Genomic DNA, 25,072 nt, shown 5'->3' with positions numbered 1-25,072 from the left:
TGCTTTTTCTTTAACTAACATTTGACAAATCTGTTAAGTCGTCAGGTCACATACATACCCACCCTCCAACTAACCTAAAATAGATTTTAACATGTTCATTGGAGTTTAGTTTTGCTAAAAAAAATATATATATATGTATACTTACCTTTCTATGTCTTTCAAGATGAAAACATTAATGCTACCGTCTTGTATCTTACAGTTTCAGCAGCCAAAGGCAGCGGAATTTGCACCAACCACATTCACGTTCCTTATGTGGTAGTTTGCCTCGAAATTGGCCTCTCAACCAGTCACATCTAGGGTATACAGTACTTTTCTCTATCATCCCTGCATTTATTGTTGCATTCTTTACTGTATTCAACGGCTTGCAAGACCCTTCTCCATCGTCGTTTTATTGGTACCTAAACAGAGAAGGCATTTCATAAACGTTACTGCCATGAAACTGTAACCTTCAAACGACATATATATTTTGTATTCCATACAAGTTTTGGAATTTTCTCTCTTCATTTCCCTCATTCTCATAATCTTCCATCTTTTAAGAAACTGATCAGTTTGCCCCTCACTTTTTGTCATTTACACCCGGTCTGGGTTAGTTAAAGGCATTAGACTGCTCATCCAATCAGTCTTGAAGCAAATAATTCAATGGTACTTCCTTACATGAAGTCATTACTTCCACTTGAGGACTTTTGCAGATTTGAGGACAACCTCTAATCATGAGACATGGGTCTCATACACTGGAAATCTCTTGAGCAAACCCTCTTGAACTGCGACCATGCGTGGTAAACTAACATTTTACAACTAAAGACAGTAAAAGAAATATTGCTAAACAACACTTAAAATTCAAAACAAGGGTAAAATAATTTTTCATAATTTTAGTTTTATTTATTACAATTTTTACAAAAGCATGATATATTACAAAATCTTAACATTATCGTTCAGGTACATATTTGCATTGGCCACTATACTGTACTAACATACTGCACTGTACAATAAGAAAATACAAAACTATGATAGAAAGGAAATCTTTAATGTTGAAAAGGTAAACATCTCATAAACAGACTGTACAACCTTATAAAATATATAAAATGTTTCACAGTATCAAAGAAAAATCAAAGATGTTTCATCCATTGGTCAAAACGAATTAATACAAATACGAAAAATTTCCAGTTGCATGGTTAAAGAAAGACTATCTTACATATTATTTATTTGAAAAGGAATAGGCCTGAAAATAATACTAACAGACACCTTGGAAAGAAATCTCTACTTAAACGATTGCAACTTTTCCTATTATTTGGATAAAAGCATGACTGCCTTAACAGGATCTAATAACTGTTATTGTCCCTTTTCAAACATCTTGAATCACACAATAAGGATCATAGAAATTAGTGTACACCACCTCAAACTAACAACCTCATTCTCCAAATCTCCAAACCTCTTTTCACTTTTGGCAAATTTCTTTCCTTAAACTGATACTTGGCAACTCTATATTTAAACCAGAGCCATTTTAAGGAAACTGACACAGTGGGCAGTTGTCCAGGGACCCCATGCTGACACATTCTTCATGAGGGATTATTCTCAACCACTCACTAGAAAAGCCTGGAATTAATTTTGTTTGCACAGAAATGTTCGTGTTTTTCAAGGCTTATATATATTATTCAAAAGTTTATATTGATTAATCTAAACTTTACAGCATGTTTTCGTGTTTAACAATTGGTTCTGTAACAAGTTTAGATGATCATTTATAATCTTACTGCCACAAGTAGGGAAAAGCATCAGTGCATTGCTTTTCTCTGGGCCTACATTGCTGTCAAGAAAGTACTGACTTACACCCACAATTTCTAATGGGAAGATCACAGAAATGCAGGAAGTAAGAGATCAATTCCAATACTCAGAATAGGTTTTTCTGATAAAAAAGAAAGCGCTTCCCCGCTTGGTTACCTCTTGGGTGATTGACATTCGCGACACGTCTCCAATGCAGATTCTTGCCTTTTCCTGAATTCCTTTGTCTTTTGAATTCTCACACTGCATATAGTTTTTATATGCACTATGAAAATTGAAAAGACAAAAGAAATCAGAAGAAAAGGCAAGAGTCTCCAATGGAGATATGTCATGAATGCCAATCACCCAAGAGGAAGCCTAACAGGGAGCACATTCTTGTCATCCAATTACCTTGAAAATTTCAGGGGATGTTTCTTATCGAGGTCAAATTTACCCTTATAATACATCTCTTCTTTGCTCCTCTTATGACAATAAATTGTACTCAGAAATGCACCAAAAAGCCAGGCGTGACGTGACTCATTCATGAAGTACACTTAGTAAAATGAGGGGTTTATACCAATGTTTCTTCAAATTTTCAATGTTGAATTTTTCCACCATGGTCTTCAAAAATGCATCAAATGAGAGTAAGAACCCACCAATACTATAACCTGTGATAATATTTCCAACTTATCATTCCCTCATCCTGAACAGTGTATGAAAGTTTTTCAAAAGTTTGTAAGAGTAATGCTCTATAAGAATGTAACTTGAGGTGTCTTTTGGTAGCAGAAGTGGCAAAAGCCACTTAAAACACTGAACAACCCCCGATAACGTGTATACAGTAAAGCAGGTATGTTCAAGACATTAATCAGTTGTTATGATCTTAAATGACCTGTAATAATAAGCTGAAAAACCAGTATGTCACGCCTAAACAAACAGTATACCAAAATTGCTGGAGAAAACTAACATTGTTACAATTCCTCTGCAAACAAAATATCAAGGATAAAAACCATACATACAGAATGTGGAAAAATAACAAAGTGAAGATGATACTGTGAAACATTGCTAACACTTCTGAAGACAAATTAAAAATCTCATCTTTTCATAGTGGTTTTATCATCATGTTCTTTATGCTGACCTTTTACTGGGGAGCACTTTGGTTTACATTTCTGAGGAGACGTTGACAGTACTGATGTAACCATAACTCGGGAAGAATCTGAAGTAGAGAAACCCAAGTTTAACTGCCGTCGAACATTTTTCCTCTTTATACGGACAATTGTTTCTTCTTCTGATCTGTTGCCACTGTGCCCCGTTTCAACATAATTTTTTTCTGTTCCTGAAGGTTTCAAGCTATTTGAGAAAAATTCAGTCTTACTTTTGAACATGTCAGATGACGTAGCAATTGGGCAATCCTTTTCAACTGGGTTCATTCGGGGTAGTTTTCGCTTTTGAAACGATGCCTCCACTTCTTTGGCAGGTGTGACAGGTCTGGACCAATCTGAGTTTTCGTCATTTACAACTCTGATAAGGCTAGCAGTTGTGGTAACTCCAAGCTTTACTGTCTTTACTTTCTGACTAACAACACAATCTGTAAAAGCCACTGGTTCAGATGTAACTTTCAAAGATGAATCAGTTAACTGGGCATTTTCACCTGGTAAACATTTGGCTGATGTACTTTGTGCTGCTTCATGTTCTACAAACATAGCATTTTTAACATTCTCTACAGAAGTCTTTGTATCGATATGCTCTGTATCTACACAAGGTTTCCTGTTGAAATTACTTGGAATCTGCTTAACACTTTCACTGAATGCAGAACTGGAGGTAGATCTTAATTCATCATTTTTTAATTCATTAGATTCTTTACCAGATGCATCCATATTCCTGCAGTTTTTTTCACTTCCTGAAAAAGCTGGAGAAGACTTTGCTGGAGTTTTATTGATTTTCTTACAAGGTGTCTTCCGTGGTGTTTTACAAGGAGTTTTTCTTGGAGACCTATGGGAGCTCTGGTGAGATGCTTTGATTGGAGTTCTGCCGGATTTGCTTGGTGATTTTTCAGCATCAAGAAAATGAGGGTAAGTGATTTGTTCTTCAAGACCTAAATTCCCACCTCCTCCAACTCCAATGTTTGAATCTGAATCAACACTACTTCCACTACTGTCACTGCTACTGCTATCACTATCTTCATTGCCACATTTGCTACATCCACTGCAACTGCTTCCTGAATCTGAACTGTCTGAATCTTCATCTGTTGGTGGAGACCCTGGAGGTGTTAAATTTGTCTGACAAGGTAAATTTGTCAATGCTCCCGTATCTTTATTTGAAGATACGTGAGCACCTTCTGATTCTTCGCAAGGAGGCGTTTGAGAAATCTCCACGATGTCTTTGGCTAAATTAATTGGTCCATCCTGAATTTCATTTTGCAGCTCCTGGAGGTCTATCTGACTGCTCTGTGGTAAACTACTAGAACGTTCTGAAAAGTCAAGACATGGATCCTGAATATTTCTGCTAAATGCATCATCAATGTAGCCATCTGTCATCTCTTTATTTTTTTGGTAACTTTCAGAATCTCTTATAGGACTCTTATTAAGATCAAAATGTGATGATATACAAATTTCATTTTGCTTGCTTACTCCTGAACTCTGAGTTTCTGTATCCATTTCATGATTATTTTCTTCTTCTTGGAATATTTTTCCATCGTCCTCTCCAGGTGATGTTAGTGAATTACTCAACTGTAAGTCAAGTTCTAGATGGCAACCATCATTTACATTTGTTTCACTCTCTGTTAAATTTTCTTCTGCTAACTTTCTACCTGATTCTGATCCTGGAAAATCTCCCAGTTTCTCTGAGCACTCTGTAGTCAAAAGATCATCATCAACTTTGGTGTTCGAACTGCTCCCTTCATCAAAAGATCTGAAGAACTCTGTAGCGCCTGCAGGATTACACATTTCTCTGACCTGATCATTGTTTTCCTCTTCACTAGACTCTCTTTCGCCTTCTCCATCTGTTTTGTCATCAATAAACTGCAACAGAGACATTTCAGAGTCATCACTTGAGTTCACAACATCTTGAGGCCAACTTTCGTTGTGTTTTTTCATTATCATGTCGATGGTATCATCGCTTCCTGATGCACGATTATTAGAAGAAGTGTTTGGCTTTGTGACGTAATCAGCTCCTTTTATTTGGTATAAATCATTAGGGTAAAAAGTGGTCTCTTCTTCCATCAAGTTTTTCAACGGTTTTGAGCTTGAATGGACAACATTAGTTTTTCTATCACAATTAACCCTGGTATCTACATCTACTATGTCTTTATCTTTAGCTATACGATTGGTTTTAGGTACACATTTTGCAGTTTCAGAAATTAAGCGCTGGTGATTTCTATCACAAGTTAAATCTTTCAAGCCAATCTCACTATTGGTGGACTGTAAATTATCTTTGCCCTGTTTGATCTTACTGAGGGAATCCCCCCTATTTGAAGAAATATCAGTTGATTTTTCACCTTTATCATCCTTGCTTATACCTTTAGGAGCACATTCTTGATTACCACAATCTACTCTATTCTTAAATACTCTGAAACTTTGGCTATCATCAGTGGCCTCTTTGCTTCTCACTTTTGCTGATGATTTAGAAAGATTTTTATTCAATTCCTCAACATTCTCTTCCTCTTCATCAAGTTCACCTTCCTCTTTTTCAGAGTCAAGATATCCTTGAACTAACTGATGTAATTCTGCTTGTAGAAGCTTCTTATCTACAGGAAGAACTTGAGATGTCAATTTTTTACAATTGGTGAGTTTGTTCCCCTTTACATCTAGGTCTTCTCCTTTCCCCTCCTTGGCCTTGTTTACATCTCCCTTACGAGACTTTCTCTTTGCGTCTTCTGAACTCTCAACTATATCTTTTGGAGAATGTCTCTCTTTACTCCTCAGCCTTTGGCTCATTCTTCTTCGACTGGCTTGTTCTTTGCTTGATCGATGGTACGGTCTTTGTTCAAGAGACTCTTCTGACTCATCATCTGTCCCAAAGATTTCACGGTGAGTGACTTTAATATTAACCTTCTTCTTTTTTGTTGGCCTTTCCATATCACTTATTCTTTGATGTTCTTTAGGGTCTACAGAGGGACTGTTTCTTCTTGGACTTGGACTTCTCCTTCTCTTCCTGCTTCTCTCATGTGCTTTACTTCCTTTTGAATGTACACTGCTACGAGTTGCGGGTCTCTCGGGACTTGGAGATGTTGGACGCCTTTTTTCCCTTGGTCTCAAGTTTCTTTCTTTCCTATTTCTGTGTTGCAGTTCACTTCTTCCTGTTCTCCCTTGCAATCCATCTCTTTTCAAGAGCTGACTCCCCTCACTCTTAGTTTCTGATACCAATCCTTCTGGGTTTGAATGTGATAATCTTGTCCTATCAGAATTTCTCAGAGGTGAGAGCTTTCTATCAACTTTCACATGGTGAGTCTTCCCCTGTGATCCTATTTGGGGCACAGAGTTTAGAAGACTATGGGACCTTGAGGTTTTTGAGCTTAACTTTTCTTGGGATGAGCATCTCTCAGAATTTTGTGGCTCTGACGGTTTAACAGGTGACCCTCTTGTTCTTGGCGGAGAAAAACTTCTCCTCTGGGAATTCTTTACATCTTTAGCAATTTTGTTCCTGTACATGCTTTCTGCGCTTAATAATGGACTCTGACTTTCCATTTGCATCTTCTGCTGCTCCTCTTGGGCAGCTTTATTTAGTTTCTTTATTCTAGGTAGCTTTGCAACTTTTAACTTGGGTAAGTTGCAATATGCTTTTATTGTATTAGATAAATCTGCATCCATCCCACAATTTTTAAGGTCTAGAGGATCCTTATTTCCTGGAATGGGTTTTGATGAACCACCATGTGACTCAGGTTTACCTTGATCACCCCTTTCTTTTTCACATGAGGTCCTCATCTCTTTCGCTTCCTTCTTCTTGGGTACAATCGCTGTTTCAGTTTCATTATTGTTTCTGTGTGTGCCTTCCATATCTGTAGTGATTAAAGTCTTAGACACAGGGGGAAATGATTTCAGTCTACTCTGAGTACTAAGGAATGCTCTTCTTTCTCTTCCTTCTTTTGTCTTTTGATTTCTTATCTGAACTTCAACTGATTCTTCCATAGGTCCCTCAACTGCTTCCTCAGGAGCAAATATGGAACTTGCAATACCAAAAGACTTTTGCCTTTCATGATCTCCACTTTCCTTCTCCATTTCTTGTACCTCAGAATGACACGCAACTACTTGTTCAATTATGTTACTTTTATGTTTTACATGTTCTTTAATCATTTCTCTGGACACAGAGGTTTCAAGGATGTTGCAGTGCTCTTTGGGTTTGCCTACACACTCATTTTCAGTGTCATTAAATTCATTCTCAGATACAAGAGTGGTCTCCTCCAATTTTCTGTGTCTCAGTTTATTGTCTGGATCCAGATCAAGTTCTTTTCTGTTATGAATGTTCTGCTCTATATTTTCAGTGCTTACAACGCCTTTTCTATCACAAAACTGATCATTAATATCCCTACCCTTGCTGACACTAGTCTCTTTGACACTCGGTTTCTTTTGATCATGGACTACAAAGCTTTGCTGCACTGCTTGGGGACATACCAAAGCAGAATTACTTTTTTCTACTTCATCCACTGTCCCTCTTTCATCGGTTTGCTCATATTCACTTGCGCTGTAATCATTCATATACAGATTTTCAGTATCTTTTTCTCTAATGGCTCCACTTTTATCAAAATTCTTGTCACTTCCACTTGCTTTGGTACTTCTACTGACTGAACATTCTGATGTCTCTGCATCTGAAAGTGTTTCAACATCTACCCAATCACAATTAGCATCTTCACTGGGAGTTATAACTTGAATTGTATCTAAAATGGTTTCCATAAAAGTCTGATCAAGAGTTTTTTCCTCCTCTTGAATCTGAGAGAGTGTCATTTCTCTACTTGATCTGTCAGTAATTTCTTGAGGTATTATCACTGGATTTACGTTCATCTTACGACTTTTCCATAACCTAGACAATGTTTTCTTATTCACTATAACTTCACACACTACTTCAATATCAGGAGGATCTTCCTCTGAAGAGTTTAAATTGGTGGGTTCGTTAACATCAGCATCAGTTACGTCCATGCTCTCATCACGAACATCAGAATTAACAGAATGCTCACTGTAATAACTTTCCTTTTGTACTAAATTTCTTACACTGTCAGAATCACCTTCAGCAAACACTTCTTCTACATGGTGATTGTTATCAAATGTGGTTCCAGATGATTCACCATGACACCTCTGGACACATCCCATCTCTGTAACTGTGAACTGCGACACCTCTTCACTATTACTTTGAGAGGTTAGAGCTTCGTCTCCGACTATACCTCTTTGCTCCCTGTCTGAATTGGATGTTTGTAATTCACATGTTTTACTTGATTCTTCTGCTACACCTGATTTACTTGTACTTGTTCCTAAAATGATTTGTGTGCAGTCACGTCTTTTACATAATTCTGAAGAACTCGGACTTCTTTCCTCTGATGAGTACACTGTGTCTAACGGCCTGATTGAGTTTTCATTCTCAGTACTCGCATGATCAAATACTTTGTTATTCGATTTACAAGACTCATGTATGCTATTTTTTAAAGTCTTTTTGTCAACTTTATGAACTTCATCAGGTATAAAATTTTTTGCATTACTACATAAATCTACTTGCTTCAAACATATTCCAGCTTCTTTGCCAAACATCTTTTCTCCTGTAATTTCATTCACAACAGTATTGGCTTTTTGTCCAATTTCATAATGATTTTCAGGGTACTTCTTGGAAGATGATTCTTTTCTAATTACTCTTTCTGTCACAGCATTGCGACTAATTTCACTAACCTTATTTACCATCTCTGCTTCAGCGTCTTCTCTGAAATTAACTTTGTCAGCATAACTTGTATTAATTTTGTGTGAATTATTCTCAGTTTGATTCTCCTTCAGAACATTCGTTGTACCAGCAGTTGGTGTTTTTTCCACAAGTGTATGACCTTTAATTTCTCTCTCATATGACTTTCTCTGGTTAGAATCCTGTTTCTTCATCATCAATTTTGACTCTGATCTTGCTTTATCTTCTGAGATGCTTGCTATATCATCTACCTTACAAACTTCTTCATGCATAACTGATGTTTCTTTTTTCTCCATTTCAAGTTTTTTTAACATTCTCCTTCCAAATAATGTTTGGGAGAGTGCAGTAGTTTCTGCTAAAGAAGCTTCTAAAGCCTCCTGATGTGAAACTCGAATATCATTCCCACCAGAAGCATTGTCATTGGTCTCACTTTGATTTCCTAAATGCCTGCTATTTCTAATGGAGCCTTCATTATCCTCACCTACACAATGACTTCTAAAACTAATGTCGGTTTCATTGTCATGCGTATCACACTGCCTTGTATGGCTTTTCTTCCTGGATTCTGCAAACTCTTTCTCATCCTTAGATCTTTTGGTAGAATGAAAACTCTTCTTTGGTAGTACACTACTATGCTCATAATTGCCACATCTTTGCACATCTTTAGGTGCATCTCTAACATCTGAAGAGAAATCACTTTCATCTTTTCTTTGTCTGTCAAAGTGATCACTTTTATTTTTGCTGTAAGTGCCCTTATTTGAATGCTCTTCCTCACTTCTCCCGGACCTTGAGGATATACCTCTGCTTTTCCTTTTATCTACATCTTCTCTGGAATATCTCTCCACATTTTCATAATCTACCCTGCTTTTCCTGCTATCTGCATCTTCTCTGGAATGTCTTTCCAGATGTTCACGATCTGTCGTGTTTTTCCTTCTGTCAGTACCTTCTCTACAATATCTTTCCAAATGATCACTATCGGTCCTTCTTTCTCTGTTATTACAAGGGCTTTTTACACTCTCTGAAAACTTCTTCCCAACAGATTTTCTACAAAGTTTCTTTTTAAATTTATCCTTACTACGATGATTTTTATTTGATATATACCTTAAACAATTCTCTTCTTTTCCCTGATAACTTTTAAGGCTTTTTGGTGTTCGGCTCAAGTTAATGTTCATAGAAGTGGAAATTTTTTTACCTTGCTTCCCAAGAGACAACTGAAGTAAATGGGCTTGAGTTTCAGTAAGATCACTAATTTTGCTCCCCACGACAGATTCTTTAATTCTCTTCACTGTCATTTTTGACTGAGCAGGTTCCTTCCCTTTGGCTCCACAAGTGCAGTCTTGGCTTTCCTTCTTCAAGCTCTGAGATGAGAAAAACAAAAACTACAGTAATCAGAAACATAAAATAAGAAATTCGAAACACAAACTCATTACTTTAACATAACCCATTACATGCAATGCATGAATAGCCCAACTAACACTATGAATTCAAGTTGTCCCATGCTAGAAGACATGGAATATTAACACCAATGAATTAATGTTGTTCTATACAGGAGGACATATGGGACTGCCTTACATTAGTACAATGTGCCTAAATTACAATGATCTCTTCCTGAGGGAATGGAGAATTGCTGTACATAAACATTTAACTCCTAGGAATTAATGTTGTTGTTTCATTTTGGACGACTTGGTGAATTGCCTTATATATCAACATCAACATTAATGAATTACCATATCTGATAACATACAAAATCCCTTCCAATTTTAGAAAAGAACAAGAAGAAATAAATATTTTGAGTCTTTGCACGTAAGCATTTAATTTTATGAAATGTATGGCTGTGGTATGGCAGAAAAAACTTGGACAAAGCATGTAACCGGGACAGCAGGAAAAATCTTCATAATAATTCTACTGTGATTTACATGAGAAAACAAAAGCAGCTTAGCAGCTGAATACAAGTTAAAACACTCCCCTCCATCTCCTTTGTCTTTGATGAATAACTACGATGGTGACAATAAATTTCTGAGTGCTTCAATTTACAAAGATAAAAGAAAAACAAAATTGTAGGTTAAATGTAAAAATGCTCTAGGTTTGTATATTAGAATAAATTTTTTATGTAGTTTAAGTTATAGATGATTGTTTTTCACATGTAAAATTAATTTCAGCCTAGCTTATAGGCTAGCCAGCATGTGTCTACATACCTGCACGCACTGAATTTAGTTAACTAGAACTTACTGTGGGGTCCTCAACCTCTCTTTCTTTCTGGGACAACATTAATGTAGTACAGTACTGTACAGTATCGTAACTCATACAGTATGCATCACGTCAAGGAATACTATGCACTTACTGTGCAGTGCTCACCTCTCTCTCTGTCCAATATTTTTTCTTATAAAGAATATCCCACAGAGACAGAAGCGAGCAAATGCCAAATTCTTTAGGAAAAGGAGATTTTGAAGAGAGAGAGAGAGAGAGAGAGAGAGAGAGAGAGAGAGAGAGAGAGAGAGAGAGAGAGAGAGAGAGAGAGAGAGCAATGTATGTATCTTATATACTCTGATGTATGGATTTAAGCATCCTTCATGTTACAGAGTTAAGTGAGGCAGGATATTAGGTTTAAGAAATTAGGATTTATTCTGTAAGGAAACTGAAACGGGTATTATTTGTTGATAACGAATGACAAAATGACAGTTCTGGATACACATATGACATTTTAGAAGAACATTTCTCTCGCAACCAACAAATTCATATAACAGGTATTCCCTAGGACCGTGGGTGCCAGTTATGTGGGATTTTAATGTAATAACAACAGTAGTAATAATGATGATGATATCTCAGTAAACACCAGTAATTACAGTATTATGGAATTTGGCTACATTCAAGAACTGGTAGTCTATGAAACCTAGGTGCACATCAGCCTACCAGATACCTAAACTTTACCTATAGACCCAAGTGCATGTTTGAGCTAATCTTTTGGGGGAAGAACGGGGTCTCCAATGTCACCAAATATAGTAATGTTGTCCAATGCTTGAGGAGCCTACGGATGGTCTTCTACTGCTACTGACACCTTGGAATTCATGCTCTCCCAAGGGGGAGGACCTGTACAGGATTGCTGTATATATAAAAACTAACACCAAAAAATTACAGTATACTGTAGTCCCATTCTGGAGGACCTGGAGTACTGCTTTATATTGAAACTACCACTCAGAAATTATTAATATTATTCTATGTTAGAGGACTGCATATTGCCCTATACCTGCACTAACATCTAGGGCCTGATGTTGTCCCATACTGCAAGATCTGGAGGGCTGCTATTAAACAGTCTCTAAATTTCATAATTCAGATATCAAATACATAATACAGTAGAGAAAAAGTCACAAATTTTTCCTTGAAAGAAAACATATAAAAAGATGAGCTTTGAAGACTTAAAAAAATTATTTAATGAAACTGTAAAATTTCCATTCTGTGTCAATATACAGCCACTAACACTGTACAAGATCCATGAGACAAACTTGAAAGTACATGGATAACTATAAAACTGACAAAACACAATGAATTAACTTTGAGAGAGCAAGAATTTTCTTAAATGAAGATGCACCATGAATTATTAGGGGGGGAAAAAAAGAAGAAATAAATAAACATTACCTCCATAAACAGTGTAAACTCTTCATTGTTATAGGCTGCTATTCGAGACACAACCCTATCCAGTTCGTCACGAGGAACTTGGCGCATGGCTCGTCGAAATATAATGCTCTCTCGCCTGTAAGTTAACAAAATAATTCTACTACATCTAGAAAAATAACAAAAATTTGAAAATATATTTTTTATTAAAGAATTTTCCCACCAAGACAAAAATTTAGCTTGGTTGGTTCTACATGATACAAGTTACCTCAATATCTTGTTCTTATTATTAATCCATAGGTGGTACCATTTGATTCTAATAATATACAAAGGATAATGTAGATTTAATAAACAAATTTAAAAGTGCGCACATCTATAGTGATTCGAAGTTTGTGAGTTCTGATGTAATATCATTATTCACTAAAGTATGCACTGATTATTTGTTATGACCCTCATCTGAAATCCTAGATAATATTCAGGGGGATATACCTCCTCAGAGGATTCTTGAATAGAACTAATTAAACATTAAGTGTATATGATTATAAATTTGAAATCAACAGGAAGTATTCCTCTCAAAATTTTAGTATAGATATTGGAAATCTCCTCAAATCTGCATCAAATAACTTATACATGAAATAATTTGGGGCCCAAATATTAAGCAAAATTACATCGGATAAATATAAAATGGGTCAGATACATTGGTGATGTAATTTCAATTTGTCAGTGTACCAAAACACACACATTCTTTGATGGGTTAAATGAACTGATACCAGCGATAAATTTCAGCTGAGATCAACATTTACTTTATCCTTGCCATTTTGGACTACTGTACATATTCACAAAATTAGTTTAAATTTAGTATAGTATACTGTAAACTCACCAACATTTTGGCATATGTTAATTTTTATTTGGGCCACAAAGCTAAAAACCAATGTTAACTAATATGTAAATAACAGGTTTTGACACAGGAAAAACCTATTTTTGGTAGCTGCTCTGAGTCCTCAAAGGAGTTACACTTTCATGATCCCCCTAGGGCTCCAAAAGGCAGACCAACCAATTACAAAGAAATCTCTTATAATTGGTCTCTGTCAGAATAGTGCTTGTTGGCACAGTGATAGAATATAAAGGACTCAGGACAGGAGGGTCTATCTCCTGTCCTACAACAAGCTCTCTATACCTCAGCTCTCATTATATCTCATTTCAACCCAGTCACATGCCTTTTCGTCAGGGACATGACAGCATATTTCTAAGACAAAACCTGTTTTTGAAAAATGTATGTACTGACTTTGTGTATATCAAATTGTACTTACAAACAAATCAAGATAAGAACAGCCGTTCGCAACGTAACTAGTTTGTAAATAGAAGAGTGTCTGTACTGATCTTTCTTCTGCAAAGAAATTCTCCATGTTGACCAAAAATAGCATTCAAAAAAAATTTTTTGGGAATAAAACCCTTGGATTTCTGAACACTGGAACAGCCCAAACTGTAATGAGAAAAATGGCTGAAATGTCCACTGTTGCCAAATCTGTGTGAGAGGGGTGGGGGGGAAAAACCGAGACAGTTGCTGTACACTAAGAGAAAGAGCCTCGGGCAGAAACTTGGAAGTCGACAGCTCTCAACACAGGACGAAGTCAATTCAGCAGACATGGGGGGGAGAGAGAGAGAACCATTCTTCCTAAGCAACTTATCCTCCGAAACTGGAGAAGCCTGATGCCCCGTACTGAGGCCACTATGAACCTGTTTGCACATACTTGACAATTCCCACAGCATACGTACGGACATATGAGTGTCTCTATGCAGACTTGAAGCCTTCCACAGCCTTGACTGCCTAGCAAAACACAATGGACTCACGGGCAAACGCGAATATGTGGCATGCTTAACCTTCACTTTGGAAACTGTCCATAAAGGCCTTGGAAATGGACATACCGGTGGCCTTGTCAAGATCAAAACTCAGACCATCGGAGACAGAAGGGGAGACCTGGTGCAAACACCTACTACCTGACTGCCTATTTACAGACACAGGGCTCCTAGAGACAGCTGCGGAAGCAATGGTAGCACTTGCTACGGATCGCGAACGGTTACCTGGCTCTGATGAATCACTAGAGCAACTGTGGGATAACAGGGTTGAAAATAATGGTAAAGACCTTTTCATCCTACCATACCTATCCTTAGGGGAGCACAATCTACATTTGTCCATATAAGACCGAGAAGCAAAGGTAGGAGACAGAGGGCACAGTCCTTGAACATCCTGGAATGTTAGTCCTTGTCTGGAAACCCCAGGATTACCAGGCCCATGGCGGGGGGAGCCGAGATGACAGGCACAGCTGTGTCCACAGAGTGGCCAAAGGTACAAGGGGACACTGTCCTTGCCAATGTAATAAGACATAATCAATACAAAAGACTAAAATTTGTTATAAAAAACTCAATTCTAGATTTAAACAAATCAATATCTGACAGCATTAAATCTAATCAACTACCACAAGCTGATGTAATGGGTGTAGAAGGAGCTATATCCACCAGAGATAAATCTACAGACCTATCTCTATTCTTCTTGACCAAGTGTTAATTCTTAAGAAGACCATCATCTTTATCTCTTTCAAAGGCCAATCCTTACAACGACCTCAATGGTTCTCTGCATCACAAGTATAATACTTCAATGAACATAGCCAGGTCTTACAAATGCTTACCTTACAAAATCTAACAAATTTAGATAAGGAAGATTGAGTAGAGGAACCCATATAGCCAATAACAAACCAAAATCCAGGTGATCCAATTTGTTAACCAAAAACAACAAAATTTCAAAGCACTTGTCTACACAACTGGCCAGTTTCACTGACAAGAAAAGAATGACAACCAAAGCAAATGCCATCTTGCCCCTAACCTCTCCAGAGTGGGGGTAACTATTGGGGGCACTCATTAATGATTGTTTCACCTCAAAAATAAAAATCATGAAGGAAATAAACATATATGAAACAAATTCTGAGAGCAAAAACAAAGGTATATATGTATATATTCTATAATAGACAAAGGGAGTGACTACACTACCACCATGGGTGCTCGAGTGTCCTGGATGCACCTGTGACCAAGTGAAGGTGTTCTCCTTGGACTGTGTCTGTGAAACACTTGACACAGGAAAGGTTACTGTAGATTTATGGGGCTGTGCCAAAACAAATTACAACTATTTCCATATGAGGTTTCCACACAATACAGTAGTTTGTTGTCAAGTAGCAACAAATATGTCTATTATGTTCCATATGCTTATCTGTGTAGCTAAAGCATAGCATCAGCAGGTAAGAAGTATAATTTTAAGAGTAACAGCAAATAAAACTTGGGAAATAGCCAGGTGTTTTTGGTGCTGTCTGATTTTGTGTTTATTAAACACCAAATAGGATCCATACCTTTTAATTTTTTCCAGTACTATCTTATTTTGAGCTTGACTTACCAGTACGTACGGGCCTAGACTTGAATTATACTCAGAACATTAGGCATAAACATATCAAATCACATTACATTCATATCTGACTCCTGATATTTTCAAATTATTAAACAGAATCCATCACAAATCAAGGACCATCTGTACAGAACAAACGGGTAACATTACTTACTCTCTCTCTAGCTTGTGAATTACGTTACATTTTTCCTGAATCTGTGCCATAGCTGTCTTCCACAGAGACGACATGTTCGTGAGAAGAGTTTTGTTGTCTTCATCTAGTGCTTTACATCTTTCTTCTGCTTCAGCTAACTTTGCTTGAATAGCTGCAATCTCTGACTGCTTGGCAGACAAAGCTCTCTCTTCTGAAAAATCAAAGATTGTAGTCAGTTTTCAAAGCAATATGATTACAATAATAACAAAGATGAATGGTTTGAGTCAGGTAACTGATGACTGCCCTACACTGGAAATAAATCAATTGAGGAAATTTGTAAAAATCTCTATCATTTCCAGTTTAGAACTGCAAGAGTAAAAAAATTCAAATTCTATTATCTAAACTATCTAAGACAAACCCCTGAAGGCCAGTCATATGATTTAGGTATTTTGACTTAGTGGTCTGGTTAAACTAATTTAATAATAATAATAATAATAATAATAATAATAATAATAATAATAATAATAATAATAGTAATGTTGTTGTGTTGAAAGTGACAGTTGCATCAGCTGTTAATGTATTCTGTCAGTAACTCGTCGATGTTCCTCATTCTTTGGAAAGGAGAATGGTTAAAAACTGGGTTAGTTTTATTTAGGATGAATACGCTACTACTACAGTTTCATTGTTCTTGGCCATGTTTTGCTCAGGCCCTGACATTGTGAGTCCTGCTTATTATATAACAGACGGTTAGCAGGGGGTTGAATGCATGGTGGCTACTGATTAGCTCAGGACAAAACTCACAATGTGATTGGTTGGAAAGATGTCCTCATAGGCCAAAAACTGAGTGATGGTCGCACTGCTGCAGCCTTGCTGAGTGACGGGGCTGGTGCGTCACATCAATGTCACCAGGCAAATATTCTGGTTGGTTGCTCGGCAGCTTGTAGAATCTCAGGCATTACTTTATGGTCCCTATTTGGGAATGCCATTTCCTGCAGTGTCTGGCACAGGTCTATTTCTTTCATGGATAATAGGCCATCTAATGTTGGTAGGCATGAGGAACACTTCTTGCATGGTATTGAAGCAGGGCTTCTCCTTCTTTAAAAAAAATAAAAAAAGAACCTACATAATTAGAATAATTTTAATTTCCTTTAAATGGAATGTTATTTAGGTTGGCTACCAGGATACTGATTGCTCACGATATCCATTAGCAAGTGACTCGTTTGCTGGTTTTAGATTAGGCCAGATTTGTGGCACAGGCTTTTGCTCCAGGGCAACCTGTAACGGAGTGACTGAGAAACTATCAGTCTGTCACTATGGCACATCATACACCTATGCCGCCTGGCAAACAGTTGCCAGATAGTGCTTGCTGAATACTACTAGATGCCTTATGTCTGAAACATTGAGGGAACTGATGTAATATTTTCTGATTTAATAGTACATGGTAAAAGTTAAAGAAGATAGCAACTTAATACTATTTATAGTCCAAGAATATGGATGTTATTTAAAAGGCCTAAGGTAATGCAGGCAGTCCTGGGGTTACATCAAGACTTGGATTACATATTTCCAAGTTTATGTAGCTTTTCAAATATATCATTAGAAAAAATTGGTTCTGGGTTACAGCAGATGTTCCGAGGCTACATCGTCATCTTACGCTGCAGCTGAACAGTAAAAATACACACAGCTACAATATAAAGTAAAAATTTGGAGGTTTTTGGATGCAAACCACATCAGAATGCAGGTAAAATACTGTACAGTACACCCAGAGGATTAAATGTAAAGCTTTCATCACTTTACTTTTCATTTTTATACATTTTTCTTGTGATGTTCCGGGTTATGTCGTTTTCTGGGTTACAGCACGGCGTAGGAACGGAACCCCTTATGTAACCCTGGGACCGCCTGTACAGCCATGGCCAAAGGACACTACAAGGAATCTTGTGTTGAACACAGGGGACACTACAAGTGGTAAACCTCATAAGAGGACTGTGATGTAACAATCAGTAGGCAGGTGAAAATATGAGTCACATTACTTCTTGGGGAGTTTTGTCACCTTCCTGAAGGTAGAAGTGGTCTTCTCATGCAAATTCTTAAGAGTTTTCCTGTAGTCTCAAAATGATGAGCTCTACTGAAGCAATAATCTGCACATCATACAAGTACATCTGGCTGAAGACTCGGCATTACCAAACGAACTTTAATAAGCCCTCCCTCATTCATCATTTAAAAAGTAAGAGTCTATCAATGTGTTTACTAGTCCTGTGAAAGTGTGAAAAGTGAGCATAGATGAGATCGCAATGGGCAAGGTACGTCGTCTCAGGTCATGAAGTAACTAGGCCTACCCAATGGGCTTTTGTTCTTCTAGTTGGTCAGTGACAACTGAAGCACACCTTGCACGAGAAACTCCATTTATGAAAGTCTAGGTCTGCGTCCCCATAGGAACAATTCTACCATTCACTTTGCACAATCTAAGACAAAAGACTGAAATTTTCTTTAACATAACATAAAAAGACACTAACCTTCTCTTCATTTTTTGTGACTAAGAAGTCTTCATAAAGATCTAAGGATTGAGTAACGTTTTTTCGCTTCCTGGGGCTTCTTCTCAGAGACTGCGGTTCTATGACGTGCTTCTTTCGTGGAGATTTAGGACTGGAGATACAAGGTTTAAATTTAGACCTCTCTGTATCACCTTCACTGTTGCCTGGTTTTTCTTGCCCAGCTTCTATTTTACTGTGGAATGCCTGGAGAGTAGGTCTTGGGGTGTCCTGGGCATTAGCAATTTCTGAACTTGCTGCTATGTTACCAATGTTTAAATTTTCCAAACACGAATTTTTAACAGTGTTACCAAGTAATTTATTGATAGCCTGAAATGGATTGGACAAAACTCCTGCGGTCTCTGGTCGACTTTCATAAGAAGTGTTTGATGCCTTAGTCTGTTCGTTATCGGAAATACACACCTCCTTGGATGGCAATGGAATTTTGTTGCAAATGTCTTCTGCAACATTTTTGCTGCCAGAGCTCTGATTTTGTTCCTGATGGATAGACAGTTTCAGAGCCTGCATAGCTTGGATCCTTGGGCTAACCCTTACGCTTTCTTTATTGCATTTTTTCGTCGTTTCTTTCTCCTTCTGAGATTTTCTTGTAGTGACTCCATCTTCTTTGGGTAGAAGCATGAGACTTTCCGTGTCATCTTCCTTCCTGGTCTGACGTGCATTTTTGCACTCCGCTGGGTCCTGAACATTATAATTATCAGAATCTGCAGTAATTTTTTTGGTTAAACTGTCTTCTGCTGTCTGCTTTTTGGGAGAAACAGTTTTATGTTTGTGAATTTCCATAAGACGGGAATACACAAATTCCATGTCACTGTTTTTGGCCCTCGTCACTTTGTTTTCTTCCTTCGTGTGTGCATTATGTTTCTTTGCCGAGTACTGGTCATTTTCCACACATTTTGTTGACAGACGATCTTTCCCTTGAGTTTTCAGTTCCTCAGCTGCTGAATTTTTCTCTTTTAAAATTGTTCTCATCGAATACCTTGTAATGCATCCTGCGTCAGCACTGCTGCTTTTACTGTTTTCCGTTCCTTTTTTACTCGCACAGTTATCAGCATGTGCTTGATCGAGACTTCCCTTCTTTTCAGTGGATGGATCTTTTCTCTCATCACTTGCGTGGAGACACTCACCATCTTCATTTTCTTCATTTGAAATAACAACTTCGTTGGGCATTGACTCACTTAGTTCTGTCCCTTTGGTGTTATTATCAGATGGAGACATTTGTGGGGCATCTGTTCCTCCATCACTGATGGAATATGAACCAAGTTCAAAATATATATCAGTATCATCTACAGAGTTGCTCGCATCTTGGCTAGGGTCCCCACAAAGACTGCTGCTAGTACATGATTCTAAGATGTCACCATCACATGACTCATCATTCTCCATCTTCTCTTCATGAAGGACTTATCTTGTTGCATCACCATGTCTGTAAATAAAATAAGAGCATTAATATATGAAAATTTAAAATCTGTTCCAGTATTCTGTTGCTTATATATACTGTACTGTAAGTTGGTTTTGGAGACAGGAGTTAGAATTCCTTCCACAACTACAGTTGAAAATGACAAATTTTAAATAAATTGGTAAACTTTTCATAACTAAAAACCTGCAGTCTTAACATAGGGGAAAATTTCTCTAGCACCAGCTGGAGTCCGGTTAAAAAAAAATTTACAAGGAATTGGTGGCATCAGGAGATGGCCAAGATGGCCATGAGAGGGAGGAGGAGCCGACACTGTCGAATTAAGTAAAACAGGAGGCTAACTCCCAGAGAGAATACAAGTCAGAGAAAACACAACACAGAGAATCCCAAAACTTAGTAATATTGTGTTAGAAAGCCTCTTACAAGTGAAGTAAAGTTATCAAAACAGTGTACCATACAGAAAAAGCAGGGAGGTCGTCTGCTGCAAATAAAATACTAAAATCAAAATTTTTTCTTATACAACCCAGCTCATTGCTTTATGATAGCCTACTGGTGCTTCATACACTTTATAGGAGAGTTTCTTTTTCCACCTATTTGGGTATGCATTCAGAACCTAGAGCATACCTACAGTAGACAGAACACCCTAAGGTGAACACACACACTGCTGCCTCCTAAAGCTGTAATAGGTATGCTCACTTGTAGTCCCATCAGAGATAACCCTAGACTTCTCCCTATGGGAGAAGGCCAAGGGAGAAGAAGAGGGGGAGGATGAAGAAGACCTCAATGATGAACAGGAACAGGAGAAAGGAAAACACTGATGCTTTCTCGCCTTGCCTCTAGCTCGTCTTACTTTCCCCAAAGGAAAGCTGTCATGTTGTTGTGGCTGATGCAGATGGGGGGCCTCCCACAAGGAAAGTACTCGTTTGTAAACAACCATTGCAGTCAGAACAACTACACTGCCTCTTGAGTGAACCCCAAATTACACTCAATTGACCAGAAGGGTTTGAGAAAGGGGAAGTGGTTACTTTCCTGAGCTCATTAGCCTAAGCTCACCATGATCCAATTGATCTCCATTCAGATTTGCTGATGGGGGTCTGAACAAAGAAAATCCTTAAAGTTTTAACATATTCCCTAAAATATGCCTTGAGGAGCACTCCCAAATGTGGGCATGAACAATCAAATGTAGCGATGTTGATTGCCAAAAAACGATTTCAGGTAGTCATAACTGCTCGAAATTGTGGTCTCAATCCTGTAGACTACCATAAGATCGTTTGAAACTGAACTAGAAGCGAAGGATGCTCATTCCTGTAAGCTATAGCACACTTACACCTTTCCTGGGTTAAAATGGCAACATCCCCAATGTTTGTCCTATTACATTTGCATGGCTCATTACAATACCATGAGCACTCTCTTGCATGCACATGATGAGGATTGCTTATGCATAAATCAGTAGTTCTGAATGACTTAGGATCATATGAGGGTCCACACACTGAACATTAGAAACGTGTGTGAAAACCCTGTTTGTCCTAGCACCCACTGTTTGCAGTGGTGACTCAACCAAACATGTTTTGGGAGAAGCATGGGCCTGAGGTGTATGCGCATAGTCTGGGGATGTCCACGCAGAAAGTGAGAGTTAGTGGAGAATACCAGGTATACGGGCCACTGGTAATCACACATATACTCTGGAGAAGGTTACTGAACACCCTTCATATACACACTCACACAACAACAATGGCATATGATCAGCATCACTGTTACCAGATGTACTACAGGCTGTGTATACCCAGTGCATGGAACAGGGTTCCAAATTATGGTCCCCTGTCCAGCGGGGCTCCTTGTGTTCAGTGAAAGCTGAACTAATTGAGGCCATAGGAGAATATGCACGTGGAATCTGGTGCAAATGGCTAACCATGAGCAGCTGTGTGCAGTAAACAGATCATCCCAGTACCAGTACACACCATATAGTGAAAACCTATTGTGTGCAAGGCCACTGTCTGTATGCACATGATCCAGGCCTATCCACATACTGAATGCAGGGATTGTACTGGCTCTACCAAGTGTGCTTCTGGCAAAACACAGATGGTGAGCATTCCTTGTGTCTGAAAAGCATGGGTCAACTGGGTTACCAAGCTCACTTGATGAGACCTGGTGGCAGACAAACACCTTGTCTCCACAAAATGGGGAAAGGTGCACACTTGTATTCCTACAGGACTTCTCAGAATTCTCATTTTCTTCTTACATGAGGATGAGAAGAAGAGGAGGAGGATGAAGCACTCGACAAGGAGGAAAAGAAAAATGCCTACACTTCCTTCTCTTGCTGCTAGTCCGTGTCTAACTCTTTCCTGCATCAGCAGTAATTTTCTAGCTGCGAGTGATATGACAGGACACATCCCACAAGAAGAATGACTGCTACTGGAGGCTTAACAGCACTGGTAGCAGTTGACATGGTACAAGTAGGAGTACTGATCACTCACCTTTCCAAAGACCCTTTTTCCCATCTAACAATCTTGGGGGACCCCAGTGGGAACCGGGGTTTTTGGGTGGGGGAGCAGGAGAAAAGTGATTTCAGGGCACTACCTAACCAAACAACCACCTAACCTAACCTAGGGTGCTGTACCCCTACCTAGGCCTAGCGGGGAGGGGCTTCGCCCCTGCAACCCCCTTAGGGGCACTATCTTCCCTGCACACTTTGCTTTTTTGTTTAAGTCAAGACGGCACTTTTCCTTACATGTCGGGCAAATGTGTTCACTCTTGATTAAACTGTGATTTTGGGCAAATGTTACGAGCCTTTCCATATGCCCATAATAATAGTTTGTGAAATCTCTATAATTCACGTAACAATTTTCACACACTGTGGGAAACTTTCCTGGGGAACAAAATCGGAGCTTGTAGACGGTCCTGCTAATTCACTCATGGCGCTAGTGCAAGTAACGCTTAATTGAGAAAATAGGTGTATTTGCCGAAAAAATGAACGACTTGGTAACATAAAATATTTGTCATTGGCTGAAAACACTGTGCTTTCTTTTGTTTCAGAGAAAATTGAAACGTGCTTATTTACGATTGGGTATTGTCTAATGATGTCACTTTTTGGGTGGAGCTTTTTTCGTGATGTCATTCGGAAGGTGTGGTTTCCCCATGACAATTTGAGACTGCGCAGCACACAAACGAACGAACAGGAGCTCAGTAAAATGGGTGATACGACAGAGACAACAACATGAAGGACTTTGTTTTTTTCTGTAGGTACAAATATTCAAGTTGAGTTTTCTAGACCGATAGGACTTACCACCACTAATTTCCTTCTTCGTTAGAACATACTTAGTATCTTCTTTCAATGTATAAACACATTTATACTAAAAATCAGCCGGAGCACTTATTAAGATTTTATCATCCCTCTCCCTACTCTGCATATTACCCACCTTGTGACATCTTTGTCCTTCAAAGCCTTATTTGTTTTACAATTGATACAGGTCAAGGACAATCTGTGTAATTTTCAACTGGTTACCTTAGCAAATGGTTTATGCTTTTTTCCCAACAAAAAATAAAGTTTTGACCAAAACCATTTATCTTTCCAGCTCCTCATCTTGTGATTTATGCATTTCTGATCATTACTGTCGGTACGGTACTCATCTTGTGTTTTATGAATTCCCGATCATTACTGTTCGTACAAGTTGTTCGTTTTTGGTCACCCTCTGAGAGCCCTGGTTTTCCATTGGCGTACTCCCATAACTGTTGTATATAGAGGTTGGGAAACACAATAGCGCAGTTTACAGCAACAGCACCAGTTAGAAATGCTTGAGACAGGCTAAGGGGTAGGCAAAGTGGGTAAAACTTTACTTCAGTTGCACCGGCCTGATTCCCGCCAATCTCCTACCGGGACAGGTTAACGGCCTTTTTGGGGGTCCAGGGGGGAAACGGCCAGGTTAGGGCACATCCCCCTTAGTTAGGTTAGGTAGGTAAGATCTGGTTAGGTCAGGACCTAGCATTATAGGAAAGATGATGTCTGTTTATGTATGAGGAACCTGCCCTGGTCGACGACCGGCGGGAATCAGGCTGCGCAACTGAAGTACAGCTTTACCCCTATCAGTTTACATGCAATGGGCCCATGAACGTCGTGTTTAGTACCAGCCCCTTGGCGATGAATGCATAATAAGCAAAAAACAGTAAATAGCCTATCTTAAGCACAAAACAAGACAAAAACAAAACCCTTAAAGAAAAGGGGGTTAATATCCCGGTCGGCGATTGGCAGTAAAAAGACAGCAGGAGTATTCTTCAGTTTTTCGTGGGCCTTAGCCTATGTCTAGGCGTGTGTCTGATATAGAATAAATATATTAGCAAGAGAAAATGAGCCAATTTACCAAAAGGTGAGTTGGCAGCACCCAGCCAATCACCTTCCTGCCACCAATTACCCAATCAACCTTTTACCAATCGAGGACTATCCTAGATTCCACACACAGCTCAAAAGACACACTAATATTTAAAAGGTAGTGGTTAATACTCCTGTAAGAAAAAAAACAGCCACCACTATCCTACCCAATAAGCCTCGATTTAACAAGCAAAATATGACACCCATAACCACTCTCTAACAACTAGAACTTTGCCTAAGGATAGCCACCGCGAGTCGGACTTTCTCTTTTAGAACTGTCAAAACACCGAGCAATACCTACAACGCCATTATATATACATCGAAATCTGCATAACACCTTAATATAACTAGGACTGTACGGTACACTACTCGACTACACTGGCTACATACAACAATTCATCTCCAGTCCAGATGATCAACGTAAACAAAACAGCGCTATTTCGCGACCAGTTGGCGAGGATTAAAAACGTATTATTGAACAAATTGAAATTCCCGTAGCGTAAATACATTAAGGAAAGATAATTAAAGAATTTTTAATTGCCTAAAATTCTATCAATGCTCTTATCAATCACGTCGGAAGATTTTGGAATGATAAATATCGTGGGGCCACTGGGTGCGGGATAGCAGACCTTTGTACGTGTAGTGGAATAACGCGGGAAACCGCCACAAAAAAGAAAGGAAAAAAAGAAAAAGAAATAGATAACGACTCTTCACGGTTTCAGTCCATGGAAGACTTCTTACAAGCAAGCAATGAAATTCCGTTGCTCCGTCTTTATTATGTTTTGTTTCGCTGATATTCTGAAATGTCAACAAGTTCGTAGGTAAAAGTCATTCTAAATTGGTAACTTGGATACAGCCATTTTTTTTCGATGCTTGGTAAACGTAAAAAATTTGTTTTATTATTTTAACTTTTTTTTTTACCGAGTTTTTTGGT

At 38.4% G+C, this 25,072-nt stretch overlaps 1 protein-coding gene across 5 annotated transcripts; it reads right to left on the bottom strand.

The window, feature by feature from the left end:
• Positions 1–857: 857 nt before the first annotated feature.
• LOC136828906 (titin homolog) lies at positions 858–24,586 on the bottom strand. Of its 5 annotated transcripts, none has more exons than XM_067087224.1 (5): positions 24,440–24,586; positions 18,329–19,784; positions 15,840–16,029; positions 12,259–12,373; positions 858–9,983 (listed from the first exon to the last, which is right to left on the bottom strand). In XM_067087224.1, exons 3-5 carry the CDS (start codon positions 15,911–15,913, stop codon positions 2,847–2,849), a joined length of 7,326 nt encoding a protein of 2,441 aa, XP_066943325.1. In that variant the 5' UTR covers positions 15,914–16,029; positions 18,329–19,784; positions 24,440–24,586; the 3' UTR covers positions 858–2,846. The 5 variants fall into 5 exon arrangements, with proteins under 5 accessions (XP_066943325.1, XP_066943324.1, XP_066943323.1 ...); XM_067087223.1 differs by having other exon boundaries at positions 18,325–19,784; positions 24,529–24,577; XM_067087222.1 differs by having other exon boundaries at positions 18,325–19,784; positions 24,440–24,570.
• Between the last annotated feature and the right edge of the window lie 486 nt (positions 24,587–25,072).

The sequence above is a fragment of the Macrobrachium rosenbergii genome, chromosome 43 (genome assembly GCF_040412425.1).
Source record: "Macrobrachium rosenbergii isolate ZJJX-2024 chromosome 43, ASM4041242v1, whole genome shotgun sequence".
In the NCBI taxonomy this organism is placed as follows: domain Eukaryota; kingdom Metazoa; phylum Arthropoda; class Malacostraca; order Decapoda; family Palaemonidae; genus Macrobrachium; species Macrobrachium rosenbergii.
This window is presented reverse-complemented; position numbering and strand designations above follow the sequence as displayed.

Coding starts and splice junctions, on each gene's coding strand:
- LOC136828906 (XM_067087223.1), bottom strand. CDS start 19,744: ATGGAGAATGATGAGTCATGTGATGGTGACATCTTAGAATCATGTACT. Junction 16,030..18,324: donor AAAAAATGAAGAGAAGGTTA/GTGTCTTTTTAT, acceptor TTGATTTTTCAG/AAGAGAGAGCTTTGTCTGCC. Junction 9,984..12,258: donor AGTTTACACTGTTTATGGAG/GTAATGTTTATT, acceptor TTCTCATCTCAG/AGCTTGAAGAAGGAAAGCCA.